Genomic DNA, 14,474 nt, shown 5'->3' with positions numbered 1-14,474 from the left:
GCGCACGGCCTGGATTTGCCTGGGTAAAGCATGGGAAGTGATGAGAAAGAAGGCTGGACAGATACCTTAAAGCCAGTTGACGGAAGCTTTTAAAGGGCAGAGAATTTAAACTTTATTTGGTACGCAGTGAGAGGAAATCAAAGACTTACAAGAAAAGAAGTGGTAAGGATCGAACACAGATTTTGCTCACAACATTACGTAGTATGGGTAGGAAAGAATAGAGAGAAAGAAACCATCTTAAGCACTACTGCGGTATGCAGGAGGCAATGATGACCTGAACTGGATGATGGCAGCACAAACAGAGAAAGAATATCAGACACGCGAGACACTGGAGAATAAATAAAAACAACTTATCAACTCACTGAACATTGGAGGATGAGGGAGAGGAAGGGTTTAAAGGTGAATTTGAAATTGCATTCCTGGAAGCCTGATTATTGTTGGGGTCAGAAAGTGAAGCTTCCGGGCAGGAAATGAGAAGTTCCCCTTTGGATGTGCTGCATGTAAGGTGATTGTAAGATGTCTGATGGGCAACAAAAAATGTTAAGACTGCAGTTAGGAGAGGAATCAGAGATAAAGAGCTAGTTATGGGGTGGTCCTCTTATAAGGAATAGTTAAAGCCATGACAGCAGGTACAATAATTTTAAAGATAATGAAGAGAAAAATTTTTGAAAAGAAGAACCTGAGACATATCTAACACGTAGGGATGAGAAAGAACAAGAAGAGATAAGAACGACTAAGAGCGTTTCGTGAAAGAGGGGAATCAGAAAAGTTCAGGGTAATGGAAGCCAAAGGAGAGGAGTTTCAGAAAGGAGATAAACAGTGTTAAGGGCTACTGAGAATGAAATATTGGACTTGGAGATAAGGACGTGCCTGAAAGAGGTTTGTCCCTAAGGGAGGGAAGAAGCCAGATCTTAAGGCCATGATGATGGAAGGGGTTGGGAGGGATTAATGAGAAAGAATAAACAGGAAATGCAGGAAACCTAAGAAGTTAAACATCTCATGACAGAACAAAAATGGAATTTGAAGTTTTGGCAAGATTTAGGGAATATTTCAGGATGATTTAGGGAATATTTCAGATGCACTGAAAATAAGAAAACAAAGATGGGCAACATCTTGCTTCTTCTGAAGCAAGAGTGTGACTGGAAGAGGGGTGCCTGGGTGGTTCAGTCAGTTAAAGGTCTGCCTTGGGCTCAGGTCATGAATCCAGGGTCCTGCTCAGCAGGGAGTCTGCTTCTCCCTCTCCTGCTGCCCCTCCCCCACTCATGCTCGCTCTCTCGAAAATAAATAAATAAAATCTTTTTTTAAAAAAAGAGTGACTAGGAAAGAAGAATGAACAGAAGCTACCAGAGAATGATTGTTTAGCAGAGGAGGAGGCAAGACCACTTGCTGAGAGGAAGCCCATTCCATGGCCTGGAGAGAAAAATTTGGAATAGTCACTGTGGAAAGTAAAGAAAAGCACTCCAACAGATTGGGAAATAGTATTTTGAAGACTCAGTTTGGCTCTCAAGACGTGGCACAATCTGGAATCCTTCTCTACAATCATTCCTGTCAAGTTGGGAAATCAGTCTCTCCTTGTAATTTGGCCCATGTTATCTTTACCTGTGATAGTCTTCTCATTTTCATCTAATCATTTTTCCACTTTTCATTCAAAGCCCAGCTCAAATCCCGTATCTCTGTCAGAGCTTCAAAGCTTCTGTTGTGCTTCAACTCTACTCTTTTCTGAGACCTTTATGAGACTTTTGGTGTTTATAACAGAAAAAGTGAGGTTTTCAGGAAAAACTGCACTTTAATAGCAATCTCCTAGCTCACAAACCTTGATCCTGAGGATTAAGACCTTAATTAGATAATGTCAGGGCTTGGGGTCCTTCCTAGATCTGTGTGATCACAGACATGCCAGCCCTTTGTTGCATTTCTCGGAGCAGTGCTCAATGATAGACCAACTTCTGAAAGTCATTTGGCGTCCAGCATGTACTAGTCGTGGTGGTGGTGGTAGTTAGTTAACATGTCCCAGGCAACAGGGCCCAGCAGGAATTCGGTAAATTTGTTAAACTCCCCACCATTGTACTTTCTTGGGGTGGAATGAAGACCAGCACAGGGCAAAGTCATCAGTCAATGAGCCCCAGGAAGGCCTGCTGGACCTAGCATCAAGGAAAGTGGATCAAGGTGGACCTAGTCTCAACCCTACAGTGTCCAAGTTTTCTAGGTTAGCTGGATTGCATCTTATGTGTCTGTCTTGTATTTAGGAAAAAAGAAAAATCAAATCTGGCATCAAATTCATATTACCTTTCCACTTAGGGGAAATGGTTGGCAGAGGAGAGAACAAACGATTGCAACATGTTATCAAGAAGGAGGTTCGTGCCCAGGAAGGAGATTAAGTAAATACCAGTGCTTTATTTCCATTGTTAATCATTCACTGAGCCAGTAGAAAGTTTCTGCCCATCCATTAGAATTTAGCCATCCTTGACCAGTCAACCACCTGGCTGGAATTCAGGGACTTCTCGGTGGTGCAATTACTAGCTAGCTTCAGGGTACTCTGGTAAACTCTGATCTGGGGAGGAACTAAAACTATTAGAGATCCAGGCAGTTTTTTTTCCCTTGAGAAACGACCCAAGGCACCACGATAGAGTCTTCTACTTCTTCCTCAGCTACCTGCAGGTCAGTGGATTGTTTGGGGTACCTTGGGGAAAAGGCTGCTGGTTTGGCCCTTTAAGGAGGGCAAGAGAGACAAAAACTTGGGGTACTTTCAGTAGAAATCTTTTCAGGAGTCCTGCATTAGGGGGTTGTATGACCTGAAAAGTACTTCTAATCCCTCTGAGCCTCAATTTTTTATTATAAATGGGGGCATGAATAAACTGAAGCAGAAAGGAAGTAAAAGGTTATTCTTGTTATTGTATCTAAAAGTTGAGTGGGTTGGTTCATTGATTCTTTTTTTTTTTAAAGATTTTATTTATTTATTCATGAGAGGCGGGGGGGGGGGGGGGAGAGAGAGAGAGAAGCAGAGGGAGAAGCAGGCTCCCAAGGAGCAGGGAGCCCGATGTGGGACTCGATCCCATGACCCCGGGACCATGACCTGAGCCGAAGGCAGACGCTTAACCATCTGAGCCACCCAGGCGCCTGGTTCATTGATTCTTTACCATCACTCCACACAGGGGAGTTGAGGCAGGAGGTAAACCGGACTTTCCAAAGGGGTTCACAGAAGACCTGGTTTAGAATGTAGACCTAGTCTACATTCTAAAAATTGATGCAGTTCCCTTTGGAGATTTTATTAACCCCTCCACATCTTCTCCACCATCCACGGCAAATATCTTTTGACTTAATAATAAGAAGAATGTTGGTCAGCCTCCAGTTACTTTCTGAAGCTAGAAGTCTTAACTGTTCTCACTTCCTTTCTCTTCCCCACTTTTCTGAATCTGGCAATGCTGATTACCCTTCCTTCTGGAAATTTCCTTCTCCCTTGGTGGGGCAGGACACAGTACCATTCTTGTTCTTATTTCAACTCCTCAACCACTCTTAGCTGACTCCTGTTCTGTCCCTAAATACAGTAGTACAGAGAGCATGAAAAATACAGTATCCAGAATGGGCAGAAGCTTGAATTAAGTGTAGTGATACACTTGAATATAATATGAGCACACAAGGAAGAAGCTGATAGATAAAGAGATTTTAGGAAGGAGGCGAAAGTGTGGAAGCAAGTTCTTTCTGGAATCTGAAAGTGATGTGATTGAGTGTGCAGCAGCAAGAAAGGAGCTGAGACTGGATAAGAATATTACCCTTTCCAGAGGTATGCAAGCTTTAAAAGGGCGGAGTTTAGACAAAATAAGTACATGGACTTAAAAAGTAGTCTCTAATGGAGGGAGAAATTTGGGAGCTGAGAATTTTCCCAGTGCCTCTCAAGTTGTACTGCACTGCGCATGCCAACAGTATTTGTCATCAGAGACCTGTCGTGTTGACTATAGCTCTTGAGTTGGTTTCACCTCTATAGGAATTTAAAAGATGATGAAGTCATTGAAATCTGAGGGCATTTACTAGGGAAGTCTTAGCTTCTCAGCGGGCAGCTAATAGCATTCTAGACTTTGTAGGGAATGGAAAGATGATCTAAGTTTACCATCATCATTTGAGAGATGAGAAACTGAGACCCAAGGAGCTGACATGGCTTCTTCAAGATCATAGAATTAGACTGTAGTATGACTGAGGCTCAAATTTGGGTCTCCTTAACTCACAAGTCCTAGCCTCCATCCCTATCCTCTGTAGTCCTCTGAATCCTGTGCAAGTTCTGCTGAGGGACCACAAGGCATAGTGATGGTGAACTCCAGATGCCCCCTGGTCTGCTGAGCCACCACACAGCCTCAGAACCAGTGAGGGAAGTGGGATCACTGTATCATTTATCTCTTCAACATTTACGAAGCATTTCACACATGTTATTCCCTTTGGTCCTCAATAAGGCAGTTAGTCATTCTCACTCTGAGGATAAAACTATATTGAGTTTTATTTATTTCACATTTATTGGATAACTATTACATGCCAGTTACAATATCAGGTCAGCACTAGGAAGCTGAATAAACATATTTGTCTTCAAGGGACCCACAATTTATTTTAGGAGGCAAAAGTGAATAGACAATGAAGAGATACAATACCATGTGGTATGACGATTAAGGTATCAGTAAAATACTAGGGGAGCATAGAAGAGGCTGATATTTCTCAGTGGGGTTGGACAATTCTTCATTATGGAAGTGAGGAGGTTGGAGGTAGGAGCATCTGTCATAAGAGATATTATATGCAAATGCTTTCAAGTGTTTAAAAAAATCCAGGATGGGGTGGGTGGGTTGCTCAGTTGGTTAAGTGTCTGCCTTCAGCTAGGTCATGATCCCAGGGTCTTGGGATTGAGCACCGTATTGGGCTCCCTGCTTATCCCTCTCCCTCTGCCCCTACCCCCACTTCTGCACTCTCTCTCTCTTGCTCTCTCTCTCAAATAAATAAATAAAATCTTCTAATTTAAATTTGTCTGAATAAATAAAATCTTTAAAATCCAGGATGTATTTTGGGAAAGGTAAGCACCTTCATGAAGTTGAAGCCCAGTGTTTTTTTTGTTTTGTTTTGTTTTAATTTTATTATGTTATGTTAGTCACCACACAATACATTATTCGTTTTTGATGTGGTGATCCGCGATCCATTGTTTTCGTATAACACCCAGTGCTCCATGCAGTACGTGCCCTCCTTAATACCCATCACCAGGCTAACCACTCCCCCCACCCCCACTCCCCTCTAAAACCGTGTTTGTTTCTCAGAGTCCATATTCCCTCATAGTTCATCTCTCCCTCCAATTCCCCCTCCCCCCATTTCTCCCTTCCTTCTCCTAATGTCCTCCATGCTATTCCTTACGTTCCACAAATAAGTGAAACCATATGATAATTGACTTTCTCTGCTTGGCTTATTTCACTTAGCATCATCTCCTCCAGTCCCATCCACGTTGATGTAAAAGCTGGGTATTCACCCTTTCTGATGGCTGAGTAATAGTCCATTGTATATATGGACCACATCTTCTTTATCCATTCATCTGTTGAAGGGCATCTCAGCTCTTTCCACAGTTTGGCTATTGCGGACATTGCTACTATGAACATTGGGGTGCATATGGCCCTTCTTTTCACTCCATCTGTGTCTTTGGGGTAAATACCCAGTAGTGCAATTGCTGGGTCATAGGGTAGCTCTATTTTCAAATTTTTGAGGCACCTCCACACTGTTTTCCAAAGTGGCTGTACCAACTTGCATTCCGGCCAATAGTGTAAGTGGGGTCCCCTTTCTCCACAACCTCTCCAACATTTGTTGTTTCTTGCCTTGTCAATTTTTGCCATTCTAACTGGTGTAAGGTGGTATCTCAATGTGGTTTTGATTTGAATTTCCCTGATGGCTAATGATGATGAACATTTTTTCATGTGTCTGTTAGCCATTTGTATGTCTTCTTCAGAGAAGTGTCTTTTCAGATCTTCTGCCCACTTTTTGACTTGATTATTGTTTTTTGGGTGTTGAGTTTGAGAAGTTCTTTATAGATCATGGATACCAGCCCTTTACCTGTAGTGTCATTTGCAAATATCTTCTCCCGTTCTGTGGGTTGCCTCTTTGTTTTGTTGACTGTTTCCTTTGCTGTACAGAAGCTTTTTTTCTTGACGAAGTCCCAAAAGTTCATTTTTGCTTTTGTTTCACTAGCCTTTGGAGATGTATCTTGAAAGAAGTTGCTGTGGGCGATGTCAAAGAGGTTACTGCCTATGTTCTCCTCTAGGATTTTGATGGATTCCTGTCTCACATTGAGGTCTTTCATTCACTTTGAGTTTATCTTTGTGAACGGTGTTAGAGAATGGTCGAATTTCATTCTTCTGCATGTGGCTGTCCAATTTTCCCAGCACCATTTATTGAAGAGACTATCTTTTTTCCATTGCATGTTTTTTCCTGCTTTGTCAAAGATTATTTGACCATAGAGTTGGTGGTCCATATCTGGGTTCTCTATTCTGTTCCATTGGTCTATATGTCTGTTTTTGTGCCAGTACCATGCTGTCTTGGTGATCACAGCTTTGTAATATAGCTTGAAATCAGGCAATGTGATGCCCCCAGCTTTGTTTTTCTTTTTCAACATTTCCTTGGCAATTCGGGGTCTTTTCTGATTCCATACAAATTTTAGGATTGTTTGTTCCAGCACTTTGAAAAATGTCATTGGAATTTTGATCGGGATGGCATTGAAGGTATAGATTGCTCTGGGTAGCATAGACATTTTAACAATGTTTATTCTTCTGATCCATGAGCATGGAATATTTTTCCATCTTTTTGTGTCTTCAATTTCTTTCATGAGTGTTTTGTAGTTCCTAGAGTATAGATCCTTTACCTCTTTGGTTAGGTTTATTCCAAGGTATCTTATGGTTTTTGGTGCTATTGTAAATGGAATCATTTCTCTAATTTCTCTTTCTATACTTGCATTGTTAGTGTATAAGAAAGCAACTGATTTCTGTGCATTGATTTTGTATCCTGCCCACATTACTGAATTGCTGTATGAGTTCTAGTAATTTGGGGGTGGAGTCTTTTGGGTTTTCCACATAAAGTATCATGTCGTCTGCGAAAAGAGAGAGTTTGACTTCTTCTTTGCCAATTTGAATACTTCTTATTTCTTTTTGTTGTCTGATTGCTGTTGCTAGGACTTCTAGTACTATGTTGAACAATAGTGGCGAGAGTGGGCATCCTTGACGTGTTCCTGATCTTAAGGGAAAGGCTCTCAGCTTTTCCCCATTGAGGATAATATTCATTGTGGGTTTTTCATAGATGGATTTTATGAACTTGAGGAATGTTCCCTCTATCCCTATACTCTGAAGAGTTTTAATCAGGAAGAGATGTTGTATTTTGTCAAATGCTTTTTCTGCACCAATTGAGAGGACCATATGGTTCTTCTCCCTCCTCTTATTAAGGTGTTCTATCACACTGATTGATTTGCGAATGTTGAACCACCCCAGCATCCCGGGGATAAATCCCACTTGGTCATGGTGGATGATCCTTTTAATGTATTGTTGGATCCTATTAGCTAGGATTTTGTTGAGGATTTTGGAATCCATATTAATCAGGGATATCAGTCTGAAATTCTCCTTTTTGATAGGGTCTTTGCCTGGTTTGGGGATTAAAGTAATGCTGGCCTCATAGAATGAGTTTGGAAGTTTTCCTTCTGTTTCTATTTTTCGAAACAGCTTCAGTAGAATAGGTATTATTTCTTCTTTGTTTGGTAGAATTCCCCAGGGAATCCATCAGGCCCTGGACTCTTGTTTTTTGGGAGGTTTTTAATCACTGCTTCAATCTCGTTACTGGTTATTGGCCGATTCAGGTTGTCAATTTCTTCCTGTTTCAGTCTTGGCAGCTTATAGGTTTCCAAGAAGGCCTCCATTTCATCCAGATTGCTCAGTTTATTGGCATATAGTTGTTGATAATAATTTCTAATAATTGTTTCTATTTCCTTGGTGTTAGTTGTGATCTCTCCCCTTTCATTCATATTTTTATTGATTTGGGCCCTCTCTCTTTTCTTTTTGGATAAGTCTGGCCAGTGGTTTATTGATCTTATCAATTCTTTCAAAGAACCGACTTTTAGTTTCGTTGATCTGATCTACGGTGTTTCTGGTTTCTAATTCATTGATCTCTGCTTTAATTTTAATTGTTTCTCTTCTAATGTGTGGCTTAGGCACCATTTGTTGCTTTTTCTCTAGTTCTTTAAGGTGTAGAGTTAGTTGGTGAATTTGAGATTTTTTTATTTTTTTGAGTGAGGCTTGGATGGCTATGTATTTCCCCCTTAGGACCGCCTTTGCCGTATCCCATAGGTTTTGGACTGATGTGTTTTCGTTCTCGTTGATTTCCATGAATTGTTTAAGTTCTTCTTTGATTTCCTGGTTGACCCAAACATTCTTGAGCAGAGTGGTCTTTAGCTTCCAAGTGTTTGAATTTCTGCCAAATTTTTTCTTGTGATTGAGTTCCAGTTTTAAAGCATTGTGGTCTGAGAATATGCAGGGAATAATCTCAATCTTTTGGTATTGGTTGAGACCTGATTTGTGACCCAGTATGTGGTCTATTCTGGAGAAAGTTCCATGTGCGCTCGAGAAGAATGAGTATTCTGTTGTTTTAGGGTGGAATGTTCTGTAAATATCTATGAGGTTCATCTGGTCCAATGTATCATCCAAAGCTCTTGTTTCCTTGTTGATTTTCTGCTTCGATGATCTGTCTATTGCTGAGAGTGGAGTATTGAGATCTCCTACAATTAACATATTGTTATCAATATGACTCTTTATTTTGGTTAACAGTTGGCTTATGTAGATGGCTGCTCCCATGTTGGGGGCATAGATATTTACAATTGTTAGATCTTCTTGTTGGATAGACCCTTTAAGAATGTTATAGTGTCCTTCTGTGTCTCTAATTACAGACTTTAAAATCTAATTTGTCTGATATAAGAATTGCTACCCCAGCTTTCTTTTGAGGTCCGCTGGCATGGAAGATGGATCTCCATCCCTTCACTTTCAGTCTGGATGTATCTTTAGGTTCAAAATGAGTCTCTTGTAGGCAGCATATGGATGGATCCTGTCTTTTTATCCAATCTGCAACCCAGTGCCATTTTATGGGAGCATTTAGGCCATTCACGTTGAGAGTGATTATTGAAAGATATGAATTAATTGTCATCATGTTGCCTGTGAAGACGTTGTTTTTATAGATTGTCCCTGTAAATTTCTGTTGTATATCACTCTTGGGGTCTTTCTCCTTTTATAGAACCCCCCTTAATATTTCTTGCAGGGCCGGCTTAGTGGTCACATATTCTTTCAGTTTCTGCCAGTTGTGGAAGCTCTGCATCTCTCCATCCATTCTAAATGAAAGCCTTGCCAGATAAAGTCTTCTTGGCTGCATGTTCTTCTCATTTAGTACCCTGAATATGTCTTGCTAGGCCTTTTTGGCTTGCCAGGTCTCTGTGGATAGGTCTGACGTTATTCTGATGTTCCTCCCTCTGTACATAAGGAATCTCTTCCCCGTAACTGCCCTTAAGATGGTTTCTTTGGTTCTAAGATTTGCAAGTTTTACTATTGCATGCTGGGGTGTTGGTCTGTTTTCCTTGATCTTGGGAGGGGTCCTCTCTGCCTCTAGGATGTGAATGTTTGTTTCGTTCCCCAGATTAGGTAGGTTCTCAGCTACGATTTGCTCAAATATATCTTCTAGTCCCCTCTCTCTCTCTCTCTCCACTCCCTCCGGGATTCCAATTATTCTGACATTGGAATGCTTCATGGTGTCACTTATTTCTCTGATTCTATTTTCATGGATTCTGAGTTGTTTTTCCCTGGCCTCCTCTTTTCCCTTTTTATCTATTATATTGTCTTCCAGGTCGCTTATTCGTTCTTCTGCCTCAGTTACCCTGGCTGTTAGATTATCTAGATTGGATTGGATCTCATTGATAGCATTTTTAAGTTCTGCCAATTCAGCTTTCATTTCTGCCATTAGAGACTCTATGTTGCCATTAATTGATTTCTCCATTCTAGCCATTGTCTTCACAATTGCTAGCCTGAATTCCATCTCTGACATCTTGGGTATATCTGCATCCACTTGTAAATCTGCAGCGTAAGTTATAATCTCTGAGTCTTTTCTATTTTGGGGGCTCCTCCTCCTAGTCATTCTGTTGATGGGTGTTTGAGGGAATGTACAGAGTCCAAATTATTGACCAGAACCCAAGCAAGATGCACCTGTTTTCTTGGGACCTTAGGGTTGCTGACCTCTTGTTTTCCCAGCCTGTCTTCTGGGGGAGGGGCCTGCCGCGCTGTTACTCAGGCAACCCTGTTTGGGCGGAGTTGCCCTGCCCACCTGTGGAGGGGGATGGGCTCAGCGGGAATCAGTTTTGGGGGCTTTTGTTCTCTGGCGGCTTTCCCTGGCAGCTTTCTGCCTCTCTTCCGTGAGTCAGAGCAGAAGAGACCGTTTCCAACCCTCTGCCTCAGAGCAGAGAGACCACAGTCTGTTCTTCAGTGAGCTCTCCAGGCCACACCATCTCTGTTTCTGTCTGTGCTGCTATAAACTGCAGCGTCCTGGGTTGTGAGCCCCTCTGCAGGGCCCCCAGTCCTGCCTCCGGGTCGGGGGCACGTCTCTGCCCTTTGTGCTTCTAAAACCACCAGCCGCTCCCAGTTCGCCCACACGACTCCGCTGCTCCGGGTTTCTGCCCCGGGGGCTGCCCTAAAGTCCTTTCCCCGCCCCTACCGGCCTGTGCGTCTGTGCCCTGTCCCCAGCGAGCGAGGCTGTCTATCACCAGTGGTGTAGGATCCCCACGGCCAGGCTCCCTCCCACTGCCGTTTATCCTCGGATATCTGCCCAGGGAATCATGGCTCCCCGCTTCGTACCTCGAAACCAACTGCCTGAGATATTCTGTTTGTAGAGATCCAGATCTTCTTACATCTCAGGCTGGTTTCGTGGGTGCTCAAGAGTGGTCTGGTAGATATCCAGCTCAATTCTGGGGACCTGTTGAAATAGGGTCCCTTACTCCTCTGCCATCTTTCCTTCCGACCTGAAGCCCAGTGTTTTAAGTGAGTAGAAGCAGAAGGAGGGTTAGTAGAGGTGTGAAAACCTAGTAAATTTGGAACCATCAGAGTTTTTAAGTAGATTGCTTTTTAGGAATATGGCAGTGTCAACTAAGAAGCTGGCTTACAAGTGTTTGGAGGCGTTTGCAGTGGTCTAGGGTGGGTGAAGGGAATTATGAGAATGTAAACCAGGACTATGGAAATGGGGTGTAGGAGAGAGTGACAGATTCTAGTGCTGCTATGGCCAACGTGACAGGACCTGGAGACTGAATATGGGAAGGGACAAGAGAGAGGAGCCTAGGATGACTCATGTTTCTAGTCTGGGAGTCTGGATAGAGATGATTACCTTAGCTGAGACAGAAAACACAGAGGTCACGTGTGTTGGAGAGAAGATAGTGGGTTTCATTGGGGATATGTTGGATTCAAGGTACATGGGAGACACAAAGGAAGCAGCTGGAAAGCTGATCTGAACCTTGGGAATTATACCTTAAACTTGAAAAAAAAAAAGGATTTTTGCTTAAATAAGAAATCTAACAATCAGTTGCAGGAGATGGGGGAAATAGGAAGAGCTTGGTAAAAGGATATAAATTTTCATCTGTAAGATAAAGAAGTTCTGAGGATCTAATGTAAAACAGGGTGACTATATTTGATAACACCTTTTTGTATAATTGAAATTTGCTAAGAGAGTAGAACTTAAATGTTCTCACCAAAAAGAAAAAGATAAATATGTGAGCTGATGGATGTGTTCATTAACAAGATGGGTGGTGGGGGGGTGGGGGGACAGTCCTTTCATAAAGTGTACCTATGTCAAATCACCATGATACACACTTTAAGTATCTTACAACTTAGTCACTTACATCTCAAGAAAGCTGATATTAAAAAAAAAAAAATCTGACAAGTGGCTTAGCTGGTTAAGCACCCAACTCTTGATTTTGGCTCAAGTCATGATCTCACTATCGTGGGATCGATCCCCAAGTCGAATCTGCTTGAGATTTTCTTTCTCCCTCTCCCTGTATCCCTCCTCCTGCTTGCATGGCTCTCTAAATAAATAAATAAATAGATAAAATATTTTCAAAAATAGAGAGAAATCCAACATGCAAAGTTTGAGTTTACTTTCAGGATTACAAGTGAAAAGTGTAATAATTTATTTTTGGATTTGCAAAGAAAACTCACAGGTATTTATCACACTCAAAAACAGAAATGTAATTTACATGTTATCCTGGACAAAAAATAATTTGTGAAGATCACCAGTTAGAATTATAGACTTTTCCAGAGTTAAAGGTTTTGTTCAAGTGGCAGAGTAATTATCTCTAAAGTACAGAAATAACATATGCAAGGTCATCTTTAGGATGCAGATATCTGCTTTTGCGCAGCTACAGGGGAAGACAGAATAGTTTCTTAGAAATGTTCACAGTTTTAAGGCTAAGCACTGGAATTCCACTAGTTAGTGACAAGAGCAAAGGAGGTAGGCTCAAAGACTCAAAATTTATGTATGGGACTGAATAGGGCAGAACAAGATTTTTATTAACAACTGAGTTTATGAAGCATGTAAGTTTTTATACACTGTACAAGGAGATAGTTCTGCCCAGAGGTCTGTGAGTGATTCACGGGTGATGGTCAAAGTCATGGGAGTAGGTGAGTGGCTCTCTGGAAGACAGTGAAAACTAGGGGAAGAAGAAAGCCCAGGACAGTCCCCTGTGGGCACCAGAGTCTCTGTTCTGGGTGTGGCACTGGGTCTCACCATCACCAAAGGCCACAGTGAAGACCCAACCAATGGATTCTGATCTAAATCCAGTGGGCTCTCCTCTGCACTGGGGTTTAATTGAAGTACCCTGGTGATGCAGCGAAATGCCGTTGTAATTATACATACATTCTTAAATTTTATTTTTATTTAAATTTTATTTTTATTTATGAGAGAGAGAGAGCGGGAGAGCTGGGGAAGGAGCAGAGGGAGAGGGACAAGCAGACTTTGCACTGAGCATGGAGCCCAACTCAGGGCTTGATCCCAGGACCCCGAGATCATAACCTCAGCCAAAATCAAGAGTCAGACGCTTAACTGATTGAGCTACCCAGGTGCCCCAACCCCAATTACACATCATTATTATAATGGTGTTTTTACTCCAGGAGTTCTGGTCCTATCAAGGTCACATGCCAACCCCAATCCCAACACCTTCTTCTCTGACATTTCTTTCAAATGTTTTCTGTGTGCCGGCTGTGCACCAAGCCAAGCTACCTCTCAGCAATTCTGAGAGACGTGTATAGTTATCATTCCTACTTTATAAAAGAGGAAATTGAAGCTTACAGGAGTGGAGTATCCTGCCCGGGGACACACAGTTCCCATCTGGTGGAGCCAGGATTCAATCCACATAGCCTGGATCTGACTCCAGAGCCCATGCCCCAGGGTCTGGCTACATACTGTCCTCCTGTGTTCCCCAGCAGTGTGTTTGTGGCCTCAGCATGAAGCTGAGTGATAGGAATTCCTCAGCCCAGTGTAGGGTCTGTATGTATGGCTGCCTTTTATCTCCTGTCCTAATCTGTGGAGGGAGGAGACTCGTTTTGTTCATTCCTTCACTCCTCACTGTCCTCTGTTGAATGGTTGAGGATATGATGACTTCAGGTTAAGGATGGGGAAGAGCCTAGGGTAAAGTCACTAGGCTCTGTTCTCATTAAGAACTTTAAAATCAATTAAAATCTGGGGCACCTGGGTGGCTCAGTTGGTTAAGCGACTGCCTTCAGCTCAGGTCATGATCCCAGGGTCCTGGGATGGAGCCCCGCATCGGACTCCCTGCTCGGCCAGAAGCCTGCTTCTCCCTCTCCCACTCACCCTGCTTGTGTTCCCTGTCTGTCTCTCTCTCTCTCTGTCAACTAAATAAATAAATAAAATCTTTAAAAATAAATAAAATCAATTAAAATCTGACCTTGACAATAGTAACACTCTAAGAGTAGATATGGATGTGGAGCAGTGTTATTTCTCTTTAAAACATTTTATCACTAGGTGCTTTTGAATGTAACTTGAACAAACATTTATTGAGTGCTTTAACTGTGTGAGGTGCAATGCTAGGTACCAGGTGGGGCAGAGGCAAGTAAGAACCCACCTCTGACTTCAAGGACCTTGTGGTCTAGTGTTGAAGACAGACTTCAGATGTCAGTTATAAGCCACATCTGAATCAAAATTATAAACATCGAGTTGTAATTAGAATATGGAGACTGGCCTGGAGGCAAGGAGGGGACATTGGAGAAAGGACTGGCAGAATGAGTAGGAATCAACGAAGGAAGAAAGACAAGAGGGCAAGTGACATGGGCAGGGGTACGTTATAGGAAAATGTCTGGGGCTGTCAGGGATCCAGATTGTCCAGGTCAATCAAAGCACGGGGACTCAGACCAAATGATGGAAAAGCTTCTTTCCTGAAGGATCAGTTC

General features: G+C 42.3%; 1 protein-coding gene across 2 annotated transcripts in view; it reads left to right on the top strand.

Moving 5' to 3' along the window:
- The first annotated feature begins 2,463 nt into the window (after positions 1–2,463).
- Positions 2,464–14,474, top strand: part of C4BPA (complement component 4 binding protein alpha) — a 36,155-nt gene continuing 24,144 nt past the window's right edge. The window contains exons 1-2 of one of the 2 annotated variants that reach the window (XM_073884488.1): positions 2,464–2,655; positions 6,199–6,301. In XM_073884488.1, the coding sequence (XP_073740589.1) occupies positions 6,237–6,301 (65 nt within the window). In that variant the 5' untranslated portion in view covers positions 2,464–2,655; positions 6,199–6,236. The remainder of the gene's footprint in view (positions 2,656–6,198; positions 6,302–14,474) is intronic. The other variant, XM_025855008.2, reaches the window with a different exon arrangement.

The sequence above is a fragment of the Callorhinus ursinus genome, unplaced genomic scaffold (assembly GCF_003265705.2).
Source record: "Callorhinus ursinus isolate GAN/ISIS: 27379988/994484 unplaced genomic scaffold, GSC_fseal_2.0 scaffold57, whole genome shotgun sequence".
Lineage (NCBI taxonomy): Eukaryota > Metazoa > Chordata > Mammalia > Carnivora > Otariidae > Callorhinus > Callorhinus ursinus.
This window is presented reverse-complemented; position numbering and strand designations above follow the sequence as displayed.